Consider the following 16988-nt stretch of genomic DNA (forward strand, 5'->3'; position numbering starts at 1 on the left):
TCTTCTGCTCCACTGACTGAAACCTGAAACATATTTAAGACTTGAATCCAGTCTGCTTTCCTACTGTACAAAGCTTTCAATGAGCTCTCCTCACCTCCAGAAGAAGCAACTGCTTCCTTCTCCATTACCTCAACACATTCACTTGGCACCAATGACCTGCCTTGGGCTTTAGACACCCCACATGCCATCATTTATTTACAAATATTTATTAAGTATCTACTATGTGCTGGGCGGTGGGCTAGGTCGGGAGTGGAGGAGACAGACATGCTCTGTGCCTTCCCAGAGTTGACAACTTGTAGAGAAGACAAAAAATTAAGCAAGCAATTACATGGACATGGGAAACGCAGGGTCCTCTGGGAAGAAACGACTCCAGTGAAGGGAGTCTCCCCAGGCTGCCACTTTCAAATGTGTATATGACTTGAGTATACAATAGGCCTGCAGCATACAATTGAATGTCCCCTAGGGCATCTTACTGTACTCAATTTATGGGTGATGCTGAGGTCTGGGCACAAGGAACCCTTTGGGGGGCATGAGACAGGTGCTTGACAGAAACTCTACTGCTTCCCAGTTTGGTGCGGGCTCTGCCTCAACCTAACTGGGAATCCATTCTATGGAAACCACATTGACCATCTTATAAGGAAGGGTCAGCCCAGGTACATTTTTCTTCCCATTATCGAGTACAAACCCATCCTCTGAGCTCAGGGCAGAGTGCCGCATTCTGGGACTTGTAGTCTCCATTGAACCCCTCCTAAAAGCCTCCACTTGTTGGGGCGGTAAGGAGGGAGACACGGCAAGGTTCTGGGCGGCTCCTCTCACTCTCCTTGTGAGTGCCCAGCCCATCAAGGAGCCCAGCTGCCAGGAGACAAGCCTGCCACCAGCCTCCAAATCCACACGAATCATCCTGTCATATAAGGTTCATCCCTGGGTCATGACACACCCCCTCTGCCCAAGCTGTGTAGGCCAGAGGGGCCCAGGAATCGAGGAGCTCAGCAACACCTTTAAGGAGGGAAGGAAGCATCTTGTGCCATTTGCCAGTATTTCCCCAAACTCCCCTCGGCAGGCGGCAGAGCCTTCCACCTCCCTCTTCTGTGGGTAACGCTTTCTCCCCCTCCGCACACACCTTCCCGGCTTCCTCTCCTCTCCGCTGATCCTTTTGCCACCCCCACCCCCACCTCCTGCCACCTTTCTGCTACTGCCCTTTTTTCACAGCTTCTTGAAACGACTGTGAAGAAATCCTCTCCCAGTGACTCCCTCAGATAATTCCACACCACCCGCCTGCTGCCTGGCACAGGGAGAGGAGCTAGAGAGAATTTGATGAGCAGAACTGGAAGACTGTGGAGGTGGTGAGGACTAGAAGACTCTCTGAGGAATGAGACTTAAGAGCCAAAGTCTTGCCACCTGCTTCCAGGATGAGGTCAGGAAGGGCCTTGGACAATGACTGAGGTCTGGAAACCGGGAAGGAGCCAAGTGCATGTGAAAAGAGCTAAACAGAAAGCCGTCCTCCCTAAGAACCCCAGGGGGGTTCTTCGTGTGCACCCATCCATGGAGCTAAAAACCCATGGGTCTAAACATCAGCCTCTGGGATGACACAACTGTGACTGTCCTCTTTGCTGTCCTGTGACTCACTGGGGCTCCTCAGCCCAAGCAGAGCCCTGGAAGCTTATTTTTTCCATGCCCTTGAGTGGTACAGTCTTCCAGGCTACTCTCCTGAGCCTCCCCCAAGTCTCTATCTAAAATAGCCCTAGGAACCTGGGCAGGGATAGACATGAAGGTTCTGCTCCCAATGGCTGGAACTGTGGCTTCTCTGGTCCTGAGGGGGTGGGGGTGGGGGTGTCAAGGAAGGGTCCTGGAGATCCAGGGCTGCAGGGGGACCCAGGATACTACCTTCAGCCACCACAGCTTGGCCCACGTTACCTCCTGCCCAATAAAGAATGTCTTCCCAGGAAACAAGTACCACTGGCTTTTAACTATAATATCAGGATAATTAAGCTTTTCTGTGAGCACAGTTTGCTGCTGATGCAGTTGCCTGGAGCCCTGGCATTTATTGAGCGCAAAGTAATAATTTATTGTCCTTTGTACGCTCAAAACCCATCTTCATTACCGGCCCAGGACTGACTGTCACAAGGGCACGCGGGCCTCACCAGCTGCCTCTCTCGCGGACGTCTTCCCAGATCACCCTTGGCGCCCTCAGGTACCAGGATGGGGTGGGGAGCGGTGGGGAAGAGGTTGCTCTCTCGTGGAGAATCAGGTTAGAATCCCACCTCTTTGGCAGGCTGCTAATGAGGAAAAAGAGACTGGGCTTTGCTGGGCGTGGGCAGCGCGGAAGGGTGGGGGCCATGTGCCCACGTTAGCAGGGCAGTGCTTCCCCTGAGCAGGCGGCAGCGCGGGAGCCTGTGCTCCCGCCGCTGGGTCTTCTGCGCCTTTGCTTGAGACTTTACGGTAAGCCGTTCCCGCGCCCCCGCCCCTAGCCCGGCGCGGCGATCCCCGGCGCCGACGCCAGGCGCTGGCCGTGGTGCTGATTTTGTCAGGCGCTGGCAGCGGCGGCGGCCCCGTTCTCTCTCCTCGACTGGACCCAGGCTCTGTCTCGGGTGCCCACGCCCCACCCAGCCCCCGCCCTCGCGCCGGGCCCCGACCCGGGGTGCGGCTACAACCAACAGGATGCTCCCGGCAGCCCTGCTGCTCCTGCCCTCGCTGCTGGCGCTTCTGGCTCACGGTAAGGGACCCCGGCGTCCGGCGGCAAGACAGGGGACAGAGGGTCCCGCGGTGGGAAGGGAGGACCGTCCCGGCGCCCAGCTCAGCGCAGCTGGCTTCCCAGCCCAGGCACCGCGCTCCGCCGGCTGCGCTGCCCCCGCACCGGCCGAGCCGGGCGGGGCGCGGGCTCCGCGGGCGGGAAGCTGCCACCGCTCCCGCCATTCGCGCCCGGCCGAGACCTCGCCTTTAATCATCTCCCCGGATCTAATGGGATTTCTCTGCTGCAATTCATCACGCTAGCCCCTACCCGCACACACTCTCCCGCTCACCCGCGCGCTACCTCGCCACACTCCTGGGAGGGAGGCCGTCAGGAGGTGAGTCTGGCTGGCCCGTCTTGCTCGCGGCCGGCGGTCCCGCCTTTCCTGCCGCCCTCCAAACTTCGCTCGACTTTGTCGTTCGTTCCGGGGACTCTCGCGTCCTCATTGCGGAGGAACGGGGCGGGCTGGCGGCTGGACCCGGAGTTGGGACGTCGCTCACCTCCCTGGGTCTCGGCGCTGCCACGCCGGAATCGGAACCAAGCGTACAAGTCCAGGGGAAAGTCGGGGGCTCCGGCACCCGGTATCCGGCTCCTCGCTCTGCCTTAGGCTGCAGCAGCTGAGGTCCTGGGATAGATACTCTGTCCTCCCCTAGGTCCTTTCCCTGCGCGCGCGCGCGCACGCACACACACACACACACCGCACACGTCCAGAGCTCCTTTTTCCGGGCCAGTCCTCCTGCTCAGCTCCCTCCCACCCTACGTGGGAAGACTCTTCGTGGGAAGACCTGCAACCCACCCTTCTGCCCCAGGCCCCTGCTTGCAGTCCGATCTCCAACTTCATCTGTCCGAGGCCTTGGAGTGGGCGGTAAGGGAGTGTTGTGGAGAGCCTGGTGGTTCTGTGCCTTTGTGAAGAAAGGTTTCCAAGTCTCCACGGGACCTGCTGCCCCAGCTCAAACAGGCACTCATCAAAGCTACCGATGCCCAGGTCCTTCCACTGCAGCTGGGCGGGCTGTTGGGGTGGCTGGGACCTTGCTTGATTGAAGTTGGAGCTCGCTGCTTCTCACAACGTGCTTTGCAGTACCTGATGTGGAAGGGGGAGAATGCAGAAGCTCCTAAACCTCCTTCCTCAATCTTTCCAAGCTACGTTGGAGGTCGGGGTAGTGAGGCTGGGGCCAGAATGGGCCCCTGCACAGCAGTTTTCTTCACTCTGCCTCCCTGGGGGCACGGAAGCCCTTCTCTGAGCTTCTGGCTCTGGTTGCATTAACCCAGTGTCCTCACCCCACCTCATGGCTGACCTCACTGGGTTCATACTTGGTACCCAGAACTCAGAATCGTGTGTTCATTGTTGAGGGGGTCGCAGTCCCATAAACCCCACCCTGCCTGGGGCAGTGGGAGAGGGGAAGCCAGCATCCTAGCCCAGGTATCCCAGGATGTCCCTTGGAGTTCGTGACCTGTTTTGGGGTCCAGCCAAGACCTTTCGCTGGAGAGCTCCCCTGGGATGCAGGGGCTAGGTGTGCCATGCCCCCACCCCCCACTGTGTAGTCTGGAGTCATGTGTGTGGGTGTGTAAGTCTGAGTGTGAATGTAATCAGGGGTCCAAGTGTGTCTGTTTTTCCGAAGGTCTGGATGTTAGGTGAGAGCTCAGCAGTGAGTGGGTGTGAGGAGTGTGTAAGACTGCTAGTGTACAGTGCAGTCTGCCAGAGAGCTCCCTGCAGGGCTGGGGTGAGACTGCATGCGGGTCTCTAGGAGGATGGCTTGTGTGGCTGGTGTGGCCAGGAGTCCAGGGAGCCCTCCTGGGGCTGAGGATGTGAGTGTACACTCTGTGGCTGATGGCCTGTGTATCTCCTGCCAGTGTCCTGTCCTGACCTACCCCGACCTCTCCAACACCCGTGGGGTCACCCACCCAAGGGATATGTGGGGTAGGAGAATGTCTGCTGGGGAAGATCTTCATTTTTCCTCCTAAGGCAAAAGAGTAGGCAGCCCTACAGTGCCAGGCCTGAGGAGAGAAGGCTTGCACCTGGGCTTGCCCTGGCACGTTCTTTCCTCCCAGCAGGGCCGAGAGGTCCCAGTCAGTGGGCTACTGAGTAGACTCATTGGGAGGCAGTGCATTGAGCCATCTCTGGGATCCTGGGGGCTTCAGCAAGAGAAGGCAGGCATCAAGCCATAAAGGCAGAGGGGCTGTGATCCTTTGCAGTCCAGGCAGAGCATTCCGCAACCTCGTGGCCTGGAGAGGGGCCTTCAAAGCTTCACTCATACAGAGATTTGGGCCTTGGGATACAGCTGGGAACAGCCCAGAATCGGGGGAGGTGGAGACCGAGGGGCCAGGGAGACATTGCATGGGGCCTGGCTCAACCCCAAAAATTCAGTCCTCTATTCCACCCTGCCCCCTCCCCCACCCTGCCCTGCAGCCACTGGGCTGATTGATCCCAGGAGTGAGGGGTGCCAGGGGCCCCCGGTCATACTCCCAACCTGTGAACAGAGCCTGGAAGATCCTGCTACAAGTGGGGAGGGAAACGGTGTGGGAGGGGCAGCGCGAGCGGGGGCCTGCTGTGTCAGTTTAATGATTTTTAATGAGCAATTACCTTTAGTCACTCTCCTAATTTCTGAATATCAATAAAGTTAATTAAACTCTGCATGTGTGAATGTGGCCTGGGGAGACTGTGAAGGTGGAAGTGGCAGACACTGGGGTGCGGCTGAGTCCCCAAGGGCAGAGACTTCCTCCCTGGCTGCGTGATCTTAAACTGGATGCTCCACCTCTCCGAACTCTGACTGAGGATCTGCTGGAAAGAGGGAAGGAAGGGATGGCAAGTAGGGGTCGCTCACTCCTCCAACACCTGAGGGATGGTGTCTAGGAGGCAAGGCCTGGAGGGGGAAAGAGAAGAGGAGGAGAAAGAGGTCTTGGCCTCTAGGAGCCCTAGAGCCATAAGGGTTAACAAACCGGGACTGCCTTAACCCTTAATCTAAAATGGCATTTGCTGCTTCCTGCAGACTCTGTGCTAGACGCAGGTTCTGAATGTACTTTCCTGAGTCTGGGGGCTGCAGCCAAAGCCAATAGCAGGTCCTGTTCCACCTCCCCAGCCCCCGATCCCCCAGCTTGGCATTTCAGAGTCAGGGAGTGGGTGCTGGGACAAGGCTCCACGGGAGCCAATCTAGATTCCACCCAGAGCCTGAGAGGTTGACATGGTGGGCAGGGAGCTCCCCTGTGCTTCCAAGGAAACTGGAGAGCTTAGAAACTGCCATGGACTGGTGAGGAATTATGCGTTGAGTTTTTTTGCCCCTCATGGGCCTAAGCTCATCAGGCTTGGCAGGTCCTGGCGGCGGTCCCAGCGTCCTCAGCAGGGTGGCAGCTTAAAATGCCTTGGGGACACCATGGGGAGCTAATGGGGATCGAGGAGACACAGGAGCTGGGCTTAATTAGAAACTGGGCTTAATTAGAGCTCCCCTACCCCTCCCACAGGGCTGCCTGAATGGTGGAGGGCCTATCAGAAGGCCTGTTTCCTTAGCCCCTCCCTCCACCCAGCCCTAGGTGCCCAATCCCCCCAGTCCCCTCCCACCCTCCTTCTTCCTAACTCTCCAAACGTTTTCAGGCCCCTTTTGCCCAGCTGAGCTCAGCTCAGGAATGCTGCTCCCACACCTGGGTAGAGCGCAGCATCCCTGAGCTGAGCTATCAGAGCTAGGCACCCCACCCGCCAAACAAGAAAGAGGGTGTGGAATAGGGCCCATGGGTAGGGATCACTTTAGTGAAGGGAATTCTCAGCCAGATGGTTAAGAACCCAGGCTCTCTGTGTGGCCTCAGGCTTGGTCTGTCCTCTCTGGGTCTCTATTTTCTGGAACATTCAATATAAGGTTGCACCAAGCTGGTGGTTGCCAAGATTGAGACTACGTCAGGGCCTCCAAGGGCTGTCAATCCATGCAGATTTCTGGGTCCTCAGCTTCCTCTCATGGAGGAAGAGCTAAGATCTGTATGTAAGAGGCTGAGGGGAAGGGGTGGGTAGAAAGAAATGCTGCCAGCCCTGGTCATCAGCTGCAAGGTGGACAGCAGGCAGTAGGAGGTCTTCAAGGTCTCTTCCAGACTAATTCTAGTAGGAAGCCAACTCACCCAGCCAGACCAAGCAGTTCCTCAAACTAGCCATGTTCTCAACAGCTCTGGGCCCGTGACATTCCTTCTGCCTGAAATTCTTTCCTCCTGTTGGGCCAACCTGCCTCACTCCACCTCATACTTTAGGTCTTGGCTTAATTGGCACTTCATGTAATTCTTTAGCACATATCTATGAAGCATCTACTATATGGTTTCTCAAGAGAAGCCTCACCTGGCTTCAGTGTGGGTCAGGAGACCCTTCTGTGCTCCCACCATCCCCTGGCTTCCTGCTTGAAGGTGCATCTCGTTGGGTCATGAGCACCTGATTGCTTGACGCTCCTCTCCAGAAGCAAGACCGAACTCAGAAAGGAGGCCACCAAGTCTGTTCTGCTCACCCTCTATCTTGGGGCAACTCCAGAATTCCTATTTGGAAGAAGTTTAGGGTCAGCTGCCTGTTTAGAGACGAGAGGTGGGTGCGTGGCAGCTGAGACTGCATCTTGAAGCTGAGTTTGCATAAAAAGCACACTATTTTTACGCAGATTGTATGTTAGGATTTTTTCCCCTTTCCTAATGGTTGGCCAATTATGCCAACTGTAAATTATGGCTTTTTCTTAGTTTTTTCCTTCCACAAATTAAGCTGTCATGCTGTCAGCCTGAAGTGGCTTGCGGGTGGTGGTGGGGCGGGGGAGGGTTGCTGATGATGGTCACTCTGAGAGAGCTAAAACCTCTCTCAGCCACTTCTGACTGCTACCACTGCTTGTGTCCCCAGTGGCAGTCTCCTAGCATATGGCAGACACTCAGTACATGTGGAACAAATTCACAAGAGGTGCCCAGGCAGACAGTGGCAGAGTTAAGCCTGGAGCCCCAGCTTCTTGACTCCCTCCCCTAATACCTACCCACCTCCTCTGCTGGCTGAGAGGGGTGCCCTGCATGAACTTAAGGACCGAGTTAAGGAGGAGGTGACCCCCTGCCATCTGGCTTCATAGCCCCCTCGTCTATCTCAGCTTCAGACACCCTCACAGAGCTTGGAAAGACCCCCATGAGACATTGGGGACTGCCCTGAGCCTGTCTTGCTCATGAAGGGAAAGGCGGGGGCCAAGGTATCATCCAGGACCGCAATTCACGTCCACAAATCTTACACATCTCCTGAAGGAGCGGTCCCTGGGGCACACTCATCTACCGTTCACTCATTCGTTTCACAAACATGTATTCAGGTGTGAGACATGGCCCAGAATCCCCCCGCAAGGCCCAAGTCTTCCACATGCTTTTTAAATCTAATATAATGAGACTAGTTATCCCCACTTTACAGATGGGAAAACTGAATTTCAGAGAGATTAAGTCATTCTGGGCTTCCCAGCCAATAAGCTACAAGGCTACCCCAAACTGCCTTCCCATTTTGCAAAACCTGGCTGTGGCCAGCACTGTATCCACTCTCCCAGCCTGAGGCAGAGCTTCAGTAGGGGCAAATGGGAACCCAGGAGAGCACCACTATCCTGATAATAACAGGAACAACAAAAAAGTAGCAGCAACAATAATAGCAAACATTTATTAGGCACCAGTTATGTGCCGGACACCGTGCTGAGTGCTTTATATGCATTAGCTCATTTAGTCCTGATACCATCTCTGTGAGATAGCAGCTGTTACCTGCATTTTACAGGCCAGTTCAAGCCCATCTTGTCAGGCAGACCAAGTCATAAATGGCCCCCAACTTTCTTCTAGCACATTTCTGGTGATGACAGTGGTCCTTCTGGATGTCGACCCTCAGTCCTTACTACTGTAGATCAGAAACATTTTATCTTGCTCAGTCCTTAGTAGCAAACAAATAAAACTTCCTTTCTGACACTTGGGTATCAGGGTAGAACCCAGGGCTGGGAGTCAGGTGAACCCTGAATCTTGGCCCAGAGTCCAGTGACCTTGGGTGACTCATTCTCTCACCCTTTGGGGGCCATGGTGAGAGGACCAGTCACATCCTGGGCTGCCCCCCACCATCCCCTCAGCACCCCTGAGGCCCAGCCCCCAGGTGGGAAGGCCAAAGCTTGCCTGAAGCTCAGCTCCTAGACCAGGCTGGACGCCAAGCCTGCCCCAGTTTCCCTTCACCTGCCTACCTGCACCCAACTGCCAACTCTGGATGGGAGGCTTGATCGATGCTGAAGCCGCCGGCAGTGTTTTTGGCCATTGATTGTTGAGCTTTCTCGGCAGGCTCTGGAGCAAACAAACCTGCCGCTTCTCCAACAACAATCCAGGTCTCCGGCTGCAAAGTCGGCAGCCGTGCTGGCAGGCAGATTGGCGGGAGGGGTGGGGGTTGGATGTCCCAGCTAGGCCCAGCAGGGACAAAGGGCTCTTCCAGGAGGCGAAAAGGAACTGAGTGGGCGTGGGAAGGGGGGTAACAGAGAGACTGGAAGAGGATGCTAGGGTGAACACCAGACCCTGTGTATTCCTTATACATATATCATTTTTACTCAGACATTTTTCCATACCTAGAATGCTATCCTGGGCTGTTCAGCTTATTTCAGTTCTAGCCATGCCCTTTTTTCCTGACCATTCAGCCTAGAGGGTTTTTCTGTCCTCTGAACACTGAATATCTCCCATCAGGAACTTAGCCTGTCCATCCTTCATCCCCCCATCCACTCTCCATTCTGTTCAGCACCTAACAGGTGTTTTGACAGGCAGGGATACAACATAATCACTGCCCTTCAGGAACTCCGTTTAGAGGGGGAGCTGCCTTCTTAATAAGCTCAGCTGTGACTGCCTCCCCAGCTAGACCAGGGACTGTCTGATTTTCACCTAAATGAGCTTCAAATGAGATGCCAGCCACTACATGGTCCAACCATCCTCCTTCTTAAGAACAAGAGATCTCTGGCCAGGGACTGCTCTGGGCCTCAGGCTTTTATCTGTAGCAACAGGGCTCATCTTTTGAGTCTTTGAGGGCTCAGCAAGCCTCCGGGACCCCTGGACCAGGATATCCTGGGTTCCCTCCATCATAGCTCTTTCCGTCTCTGCAGGGTCTGTGTGTCCCCCTAATCTCCCAATAAGACAGAGTAGGTTCAGGGCCCCTACTGCCTCCAAACCACATGTCTTGCGGAATCTAAGCAGTGGGTCTCTCCCTTCCCCCATTGCAGTCCCCAGGAGCCCAGCCAGGATCCTGCACCCCAGCATCAACCTTAGCATCTTCCCCGGGCCCCCCCTCCTCTCTCTACCCTCAGGACCCTTCTTCCAGCTGTTCTTTGGGCTGGGAGGGCAGAACTGTGAAATGTGCCTGAACCACAGATTACCACCCCCCACAGATGCTCATTTGCATGTTGTTTTACCCCTTTTTGCATGCTGGCTCCTTATTAAAGGCACAGAAGCAGACCCTGCCCCTTCTCACTCCCAGTCCAGAGCCCTCCTCCGCTCCATAACTTCTTCCTCCCGCCCTCCCAGCCACAGCAGCTGTGCACCAGCTCCTTTGTCCCCCAAGCAGCCACCTGCTGAGTGTCTGGCCTGGGTCCCACCAGCCAGCAGGTGCCTAGGGAGTCCCGGAGCCTGGGAGGGGGAAGTGTAGAGAGCCAAACTGTGGCTCAGGGAGGAGGAAGTAGCCCCATAGGAAGAACATAATTAGAAAAGTGCTGGTCAGGGAGCCAGGGTCCCCAGGGTTTAAGCCTAATGTTGGCACTTGCTGGCTAGGTGACCTTGGGTAAGTTGTGTCACCTTCCTGTGCCTCAGTTTCCCTGGGATTCATGGTGCCTGTGCCCCCTGTTTTGTAGAACAACATCAGGATCAAAGGAAATCACAGGGGGTGGTGACAGGAGAGAAACAAGAAGCCCTGCTTGAGGGGAGGGTCCTCCAACAGCCAGAGCTGTCCAGCACCAGGAGGGGCTGCTTTTCAGGGAGTCCCTGGAGGGGCCGGACTGGTGCGAGTGCTGGTCCAGGTCTGACCAGGAAGAGGAGACTAGCAGTGCAGAGGGATGAAGGCTGGGTTCACGGTACTTCTGGGGGCCTCCACCCTGGCTCGCTGCTCTGATGGCCATTGTCTTAGACATCATTTACATCCAGCAAGGGGATGTGCTGGTGACTTGAAACATCTGGTCTGACAGCTGGCAGGCCCTCTTGCTGTAAGGCCCTATTTTCTGGCTGGTCAGGGGAAATGGAAGAGACGAAGGAGTCACCTTCTTCTGAGGATGGAAGAGCCCCTGGCATCTCTAGGCAAAGGCGTGAAGGTGGGACCAAACAAGGCATGCGCGAGAGAGATCATTTGTGCATTTGCTTATTCAGCCTCCCTTGTCCTCCTTCCCTCACTGCCCGCTCAGTTCTTGCCAATCTCCTGGCAGACCCTACCCATGCCCTACTGGGTCTGGCCGCCTCCCTCCCACTTCCCCCTTTGCCTGCTGCCTGCCAGCCCAGGCTAGAAAGAGGCCTGTTGCTCAGGTTGGGGTGATGCTCCTAAGGCCCCGGCCACCTGGGTGGTGCCCTGAGTCTAGTCTCTGTTGCATCTGCATCCCTGATGCTGCCACTGGGCCCCTGGTCCTTCCCTGCTTTGGGCCTCAAGCAGAGGAGTCTGGAGGGGACAGGGTAACACGACTTGGCCTTCTCAACTTTGTCCACACACCCGGACTGGCAGGGTCCTTGGAGGTCACAGCAAGGTTAGGGAAAGGGAGAAGACTGAAAGGTTGCGGATGTGAAGCCGAGGCCAGCTAGGGTTCCTAGGGGTCTGGGGAGAAGCCCCAGGTGTTCAGGCACATGTCTGTGCACATGTGTGGCTTGTCCATCCATTCCTGAGTGTCTGTGTCCATATGTCCCTTCATATCTGTGCCCTTCTGTCTCTGCATCCCGGGATTGTGGCCCTTGGTGTAGGCACAGCAGACCCCAGCTCAGGCCTTTCTCTCCCCTCCCCAGAGCCCCCTCTACTCTCTTCCTCCCCACTGTTGGGCTCTACTGACCCCTCAAGGAGACTCATAGCTGGAACCGCAGCTGCTATTTTTAGCAGCTCTGCGCCCCTCCTCTCCCCCATTCAGGCTTGCTGGGGAAGTTGGGGGGGAACAGGACAAGCCTGGGGAGCCTCACAGGCTGGGGTGCTGGGCAGGTATGGTTCTTTCCCCTCAGTCCAAAAAGGCTATGATGGCAAGGGGAGCCTGGGATAGTCTACGAGTGCAAGGCCCACACCGTGGGGCAGGTTAGGCTCCACTCCAACTGTGTGAGGCTAGGAGAAGATCCCAGGCTGTCCTCCCTCTGCACCCTCCAAGACCCTAAGGGCAGAGCTCAGGCCTCCACTGGCTCTTCCCCAGGCCATTCAGAAGTAAGGCTGGACCTCCTGGGTCTCTCCCATAGAAACTGGAGAGGCAGAAAGGGGCTCAAATTGTCAGGGAGTCAGAGGGAGGGAGGTATGCTTGGATGAGGCTATCACCCCATCCCACCCTACCCCCACCCCCAGGGACCTTTGGTACTGCCTTGGCACTTTCCAGAGGGATTTTATGTCCCTGCTACAGCTCAACTCTGCCAAAGACCACCATTAGAGTCCCTTGCCCTCCAGGCCCTTGAGGCTTCTGGGTTCCACCCAGTCACTGTCCCAGTTGATCCGAAAACTAACTCCAGCTGGGAGGGGTAGAGTACAGCAGTGCAAGGGGCCTGAACCTAGTGACCAAGAAGGAAGCCAGCCCTGGCCCCTTCAGAGCCGGTGTCTACCCTCTGGGTTCAGGCTGCCTTTGCTTTCAGAAGTCTTTTGTCTCTTCATTTGTTCTATCTGTCTCTTAAGCTCAGCAGGGCAGGGGTAGCCCCAGGTCAGCCTGCTGGGCTGGTGGTGGCCCAGCTGGACCACCTCTCTCAGCCCTCTGATCCTGTCTTTATCTGTGGGGTGGGGAAGATTAATTAGTGTAGATGAGTGGCCAGCAGAGCCTGGCACACAGTAGGTGCTGGAAGATGTTAAATCTCTCCTTTTCTCATACCCCCATCCCCCACCTCCCACCTTGTGCCACCCCGGAGCACGTGCACATACAGGCACCCTTGCACACTCACGTGCATGCACGCAGACAGACAAGCTGCCAGATGCTCAGCAAATACTGACCAGCAGGTGGAGATGAGACTGGGGTCTAGTGCCAGACGGAAGGAAAGCAGCAAGTCAACAGAGCAGTCAGTGCCCTGCCTTGCCAGGTCCCCTCCGCCTTTAGCACTACTCACCGTGAGGCTCCATCAGCCCCTGGGGTTGGGCACTGATAACAGAGGGGCTGTGACTCTCTGTTCCACCCACCCAAAGACTTTCTTAAAAACCTGAGTAAAAAACCAGACAGGCCCAGAGAAGGCAAGAGAAGCCCAAGCTCACACAGCCTGGCAGTGGCAGACCTACCATCCTGCAGGAGTCAGGGCTCGACAGGCTCCTCGGATTCCACAGCTAAGGACGGACACTCTAGTGACCTCCAGGGAAGAGAGAGCCCGCCTCAGCATTAAGGACCAGGGCAGCCTGGGAGTCTGGGGTCAGGGCCCTTGCCTACCTAGCCAACTACCCCAGTCCATCTCCTCCCAAATGCAGCTAATGAAGGAGCCACAGAGCAAAGGTCATAAGGTCAGGGAGATGACTTTGGCCCTGGTTCACAGAACAAGCATCTTCATCTGACCTAAACAAAGACCACAAAAATCTTGAGGCTACTGGGCTGGTCATTCATCTCGAAGGTGGACTCAGGTGCTGGGAAAACCTTGGTGGTGTTGGCTTTTGAAATTCAGGGTGGAGGCTGAGAGGAGACAGCAGCCCAGAGATGCTGCTGGTCAAGGGCCCAGGATGTTCCTGCTCTCAGGCCCTGGTACCTTACGGCCCTGTCTTCTGGGCTCAGTGGCTGGGAAGATGCCTGGAGCTGGACAGGGACAGAGGATGGAGGGGATGGCTGCTCCCCCCTAGGTCACCCCCTGTCCCCAACTTTACCACTGGGCCGGGCTGAACTGGCCCGGGTACTAGCTCCAGGGAAAATGCAGTTCCTGTCTTCACAGCCTTCCTCATCCCAGCTGACGTTTCCAAGATTGTTCATTCAGGGAAATATGGTCCCTGCTGCTGACCAGGTGGTGGCAGGAACTGTTGGTGCTAGGGGAGGGCTAGCCTAAGCGCCTTCTCTCTCCCCTTCCCTGGCCACACTACTGAGAGCTGGCATAATTGGTGGAGTCGGGCAGATTGATTAGTCACCTGGCCAGTAAGGGAGGTGGTGCCAAAGGAGGCCCCGCTGTTGCTCCCACACCTAGCCTGCCCAAGGGTGGGGGGTCAATTCTACTGTCTCCACCTCCAAGGCCAGCCCCTTTCTCTTCCCAACCCCCATTCCAGGCCTCCAGCTCCTGTGCCACCTGCTCAGCCTCAGGAACTTTGGGCAGGCAGGGCCTGGGCCCCCAGGTCCCCAGGGCCAGCCGGTGGGCAGGAGGGGGAAACACACTGGGCCACAGGGGAAGGTGTGGAGTGATGATGCTGTAGCAGAGGCCTCATTAATCACCTCTCCAGCCCCTAGCTCTGCAGTGGCAAGACCATATTAGATTTTAAATTGGAAAGTGGAGAACACGGCAGTGAGCTGGGAGCTCCCTCTACCCTGGGGCCCTGGTCGCAGCCTCACGGGAGGGAGGGGCAGAGGGGAGAAAAGGGCAGGCCCAACCACAGTCCAGAGCTGTATTCCCTGTCCCCCTATGCACACAGAGCTGAGGGGTTGTCCAGGCCCCATGGCCCCAGGAAGGGTCAGGTTAGGGTCCAAGAAGGTGGCAGAGTAAAAAAAAGGGAACTGAGCAATCGCCTTGGGGAGCAGTGCATCTGTTCTGGGAGCTAGGGCCCTTCAGGGCTAGAGGACTGTGAGAAGCCAGGTTCCAGGGCGTGGTGAACATGGGCAAGGACAAACGGTAATGACTTGTGGCCCATGCATGTGCTTGGACACATGTGCACACTCATGTGCACACACAGGCCCACATACTCACACATGCACACCCACATGCTCACACACACGCTCATGTGAAGCAGCAACTCAGTGTGGTAGAAATTTTGAGCCCAGGCTGTGAAACAGGCAGACCCAGTTCAAACTCCTTATTTGCCAGTTTTCTTCTACATGAACCAGGATGATCAGCGTTGCCTCTCAGCCTCAGGTCCTTCACATGTAAAATGTAAAATATGGATTACAAGCGCCAAAGTCTGCTGCTCTGGGTGGAAGACAGCTCTCTAGGAGGTCCATGACTGACCCATAGCAGGTACTTAATACATGTGAGTGTCCTCCCTGGCCCCAAGGCCAGGCAGCTGCCCCAGGAGCCCTGGGGTGGTGGCCAGACCAGGTTTCCTGTGCCCCTGGCTGGGCAGTGAGATGGGGGCAAGTCAACAGAGCACAGCAGGAATCGTCACAAGCATTCACACCCCCTGGCCCAATGCTGGGCCAAATCACACCAGGCCAAGCTTTCCTAGCTGCCCTTCAAGCATAAAGTCCTCCTAAACCGGCTCTGCCTGAGTCCCCAAAATTGCCCCCAAATACCAGTGCTGAGCCAAGGCTGGGAAGCAAATGTCATGGGCGGGTACCACTAATTCCCCTGAGGACTGAGCGGCTGATAGGCCCAGCTCCCCTGGGGCCCTTATGAAAAACTTGAAGAAGTCCCAGGGTTCCTTGTTATCTTTCCCTGCCCGCCCCAAGTCCCCAGCTTTCCCAGGCCCAAAGAGGGGAGCAGACACTGCCACCCACCCTTAACTCTTTTCTGGGACCCCCCACTCTGGCTCTTCAGGGAGGTGGCGAACACCGCAAGCGTGGAGAGGTCCTGTTCAGGACCTGAGCTTTCCACCATGGGAGCCACTAAGCACATGTGGCTACTTAAATGTAAATCATTAACATGAAATAAAACTTTAAATTTGTTTTTCAGTCTCACTAGCCACATTTCAGATGCTCAGTAGTCATGTGTGGCTACTGGTTCTCACATTGGGCAAACAGATATAAAACATTTCCATCGTCGCAGGAAGTCCTATCAGACAGCACCAGCCCAGGGCTGGCGGTCTGAATCTGATATACCCAAGCTGGTGACTTGGGAACTGGACTCCCCTGGGGCTCAGTTTCTTTAGCTATAAACTGGGATAATAAAAGTTCATATCCCACAAAGAAAGCTCATGTCTCATAGAGATATGGTGGGCATTAAGTGAGGGAATTGTGGTAGAACACGTAGAATGGTGCTAGGCATGGGGTAAATTCTCAGTAAACAGTAGTATGTGTTATTTGCCTTCACAGAGCCCTTTGTGGCTCGTAGCATCCTGGAATACGAGAGGTGGCGGGGCCCTTAGAAACTTACTCTGTTTTACTGTTGGAGAAATGGGGCTTGGGTTGGGGAAGTGATCTGCACAGAGGGACCTAGCCTGTCAGGGGCAGGACCAGGAAGAGTGGGCCACTTCCTGGCTCTTGCCCCCAACCCCACCCATGCTCTGTCCATCTGTCAAGAAGACACCAACCCTGAAGACACAATGGCTCAGAGTGACCCACCACCCCAACTCAGCACAGTGGGGGAGATGGCTGCCCTGGCAGCCCCGGAGGCACGCTGTCCCTGGAGGTATGCCCATGGGTGGTAGAGAGCCCGGAGCACAGGAAGGCTCGTGCTTCAGGGCAGTTGGGCCAGATGCTCTCGAGTCCCAACATCCTGAGTCCCAGCCCTGCCCACCGCCCCAAGTTTGCTGTGTGACCTGGGACTCAGTTTTCTCCTGCATAAATGAGGGAGGGAGGGATGAGATGCTCACAAAGGCTACGAGGATTCAGATTCTGGGATTAACCACTTCCTTGCTGGGAGCCTGGCGAAGAGGAGATGACCCCACTCCTAGCTGCACTGCAGATCTGACCGGACTGCCAGGGGCTAACCAAGAGAGGGTGGTAAGGGGGTAGTGTTGGGAGGTGGTCAGTGACAGGGGAAGGGAAAGTAGTTTGGGGCCGGGAGACACACCAGCTTGTGCCAAGAGACACTCTTCATCAGTTGTCAGGTGGGGCTGTACTGGGACACTGCCAAGGGCGGGCTGCCCACCTTCTCCTTGCAGGACCCGCCCAAATCCCAGTAGCACATGGATTTGGAAGCCTGGGCTCACTGGGGAGTGAAGAGCCTTCCTAGTGCAGTCAGGGCAGAATCCCAGCCTGGAAAGTGTGTGCCCCGAGTCCACCCTTCACTGGGTTTAGCACCAAGGGTCAGCATTTGTGAAGAGAGATGTGGGAAAAGAGAGGTGTGTCAGGGCTGGATCCTTGCC

General features: G+C 56.0%; 1 protein-coding gene across 3 annotated transcripts in view; it reads left to right on the forward strand.

Moving 5' to 3' along the window:
- Positions 1 to 2509: 2509 nt before the first annotated feature.
- Positions 2510 to 16988, forward strand: part of SEZ6 (seizure related 6 homolog) — a 44227-nt gene continuing 29748 nt past the window's right edge. For 2 of the 3 annotated variants that reach the window (XM_053912090.1, XM_024564852.3), the window contains exon 1: positions 2510 to 2713. In XM_053912090.1, the coding sequence (XP_053768065.1) occupies positions 2659 to 2713 (55 nt within the window). In that variant the 5' untranslated portion in view covers positions 2510 to 2658. The remainder of the gene's footprint in view (positions 2714 to 16988) is intronic. The other variant, XM_053912091.1, reaches the window with a different exon arrangement.

The sequence above is a fragment of the Desmodus rotundus genome, chromosome 9 (assembly GCF_022682495.2).
Source record: "Desmodus rotundus isolate HL8 chromosome 9, HLdesRot8A.1, whole genome shotgun sequence".
Classification (NCBI taxonomy): domain Eukaryota; kingdom Metazoa; phylum Chordata; class Mammalia; order Chiroptera; family Phyllostomidae; genus Desmodus; species Desmodus rotundus.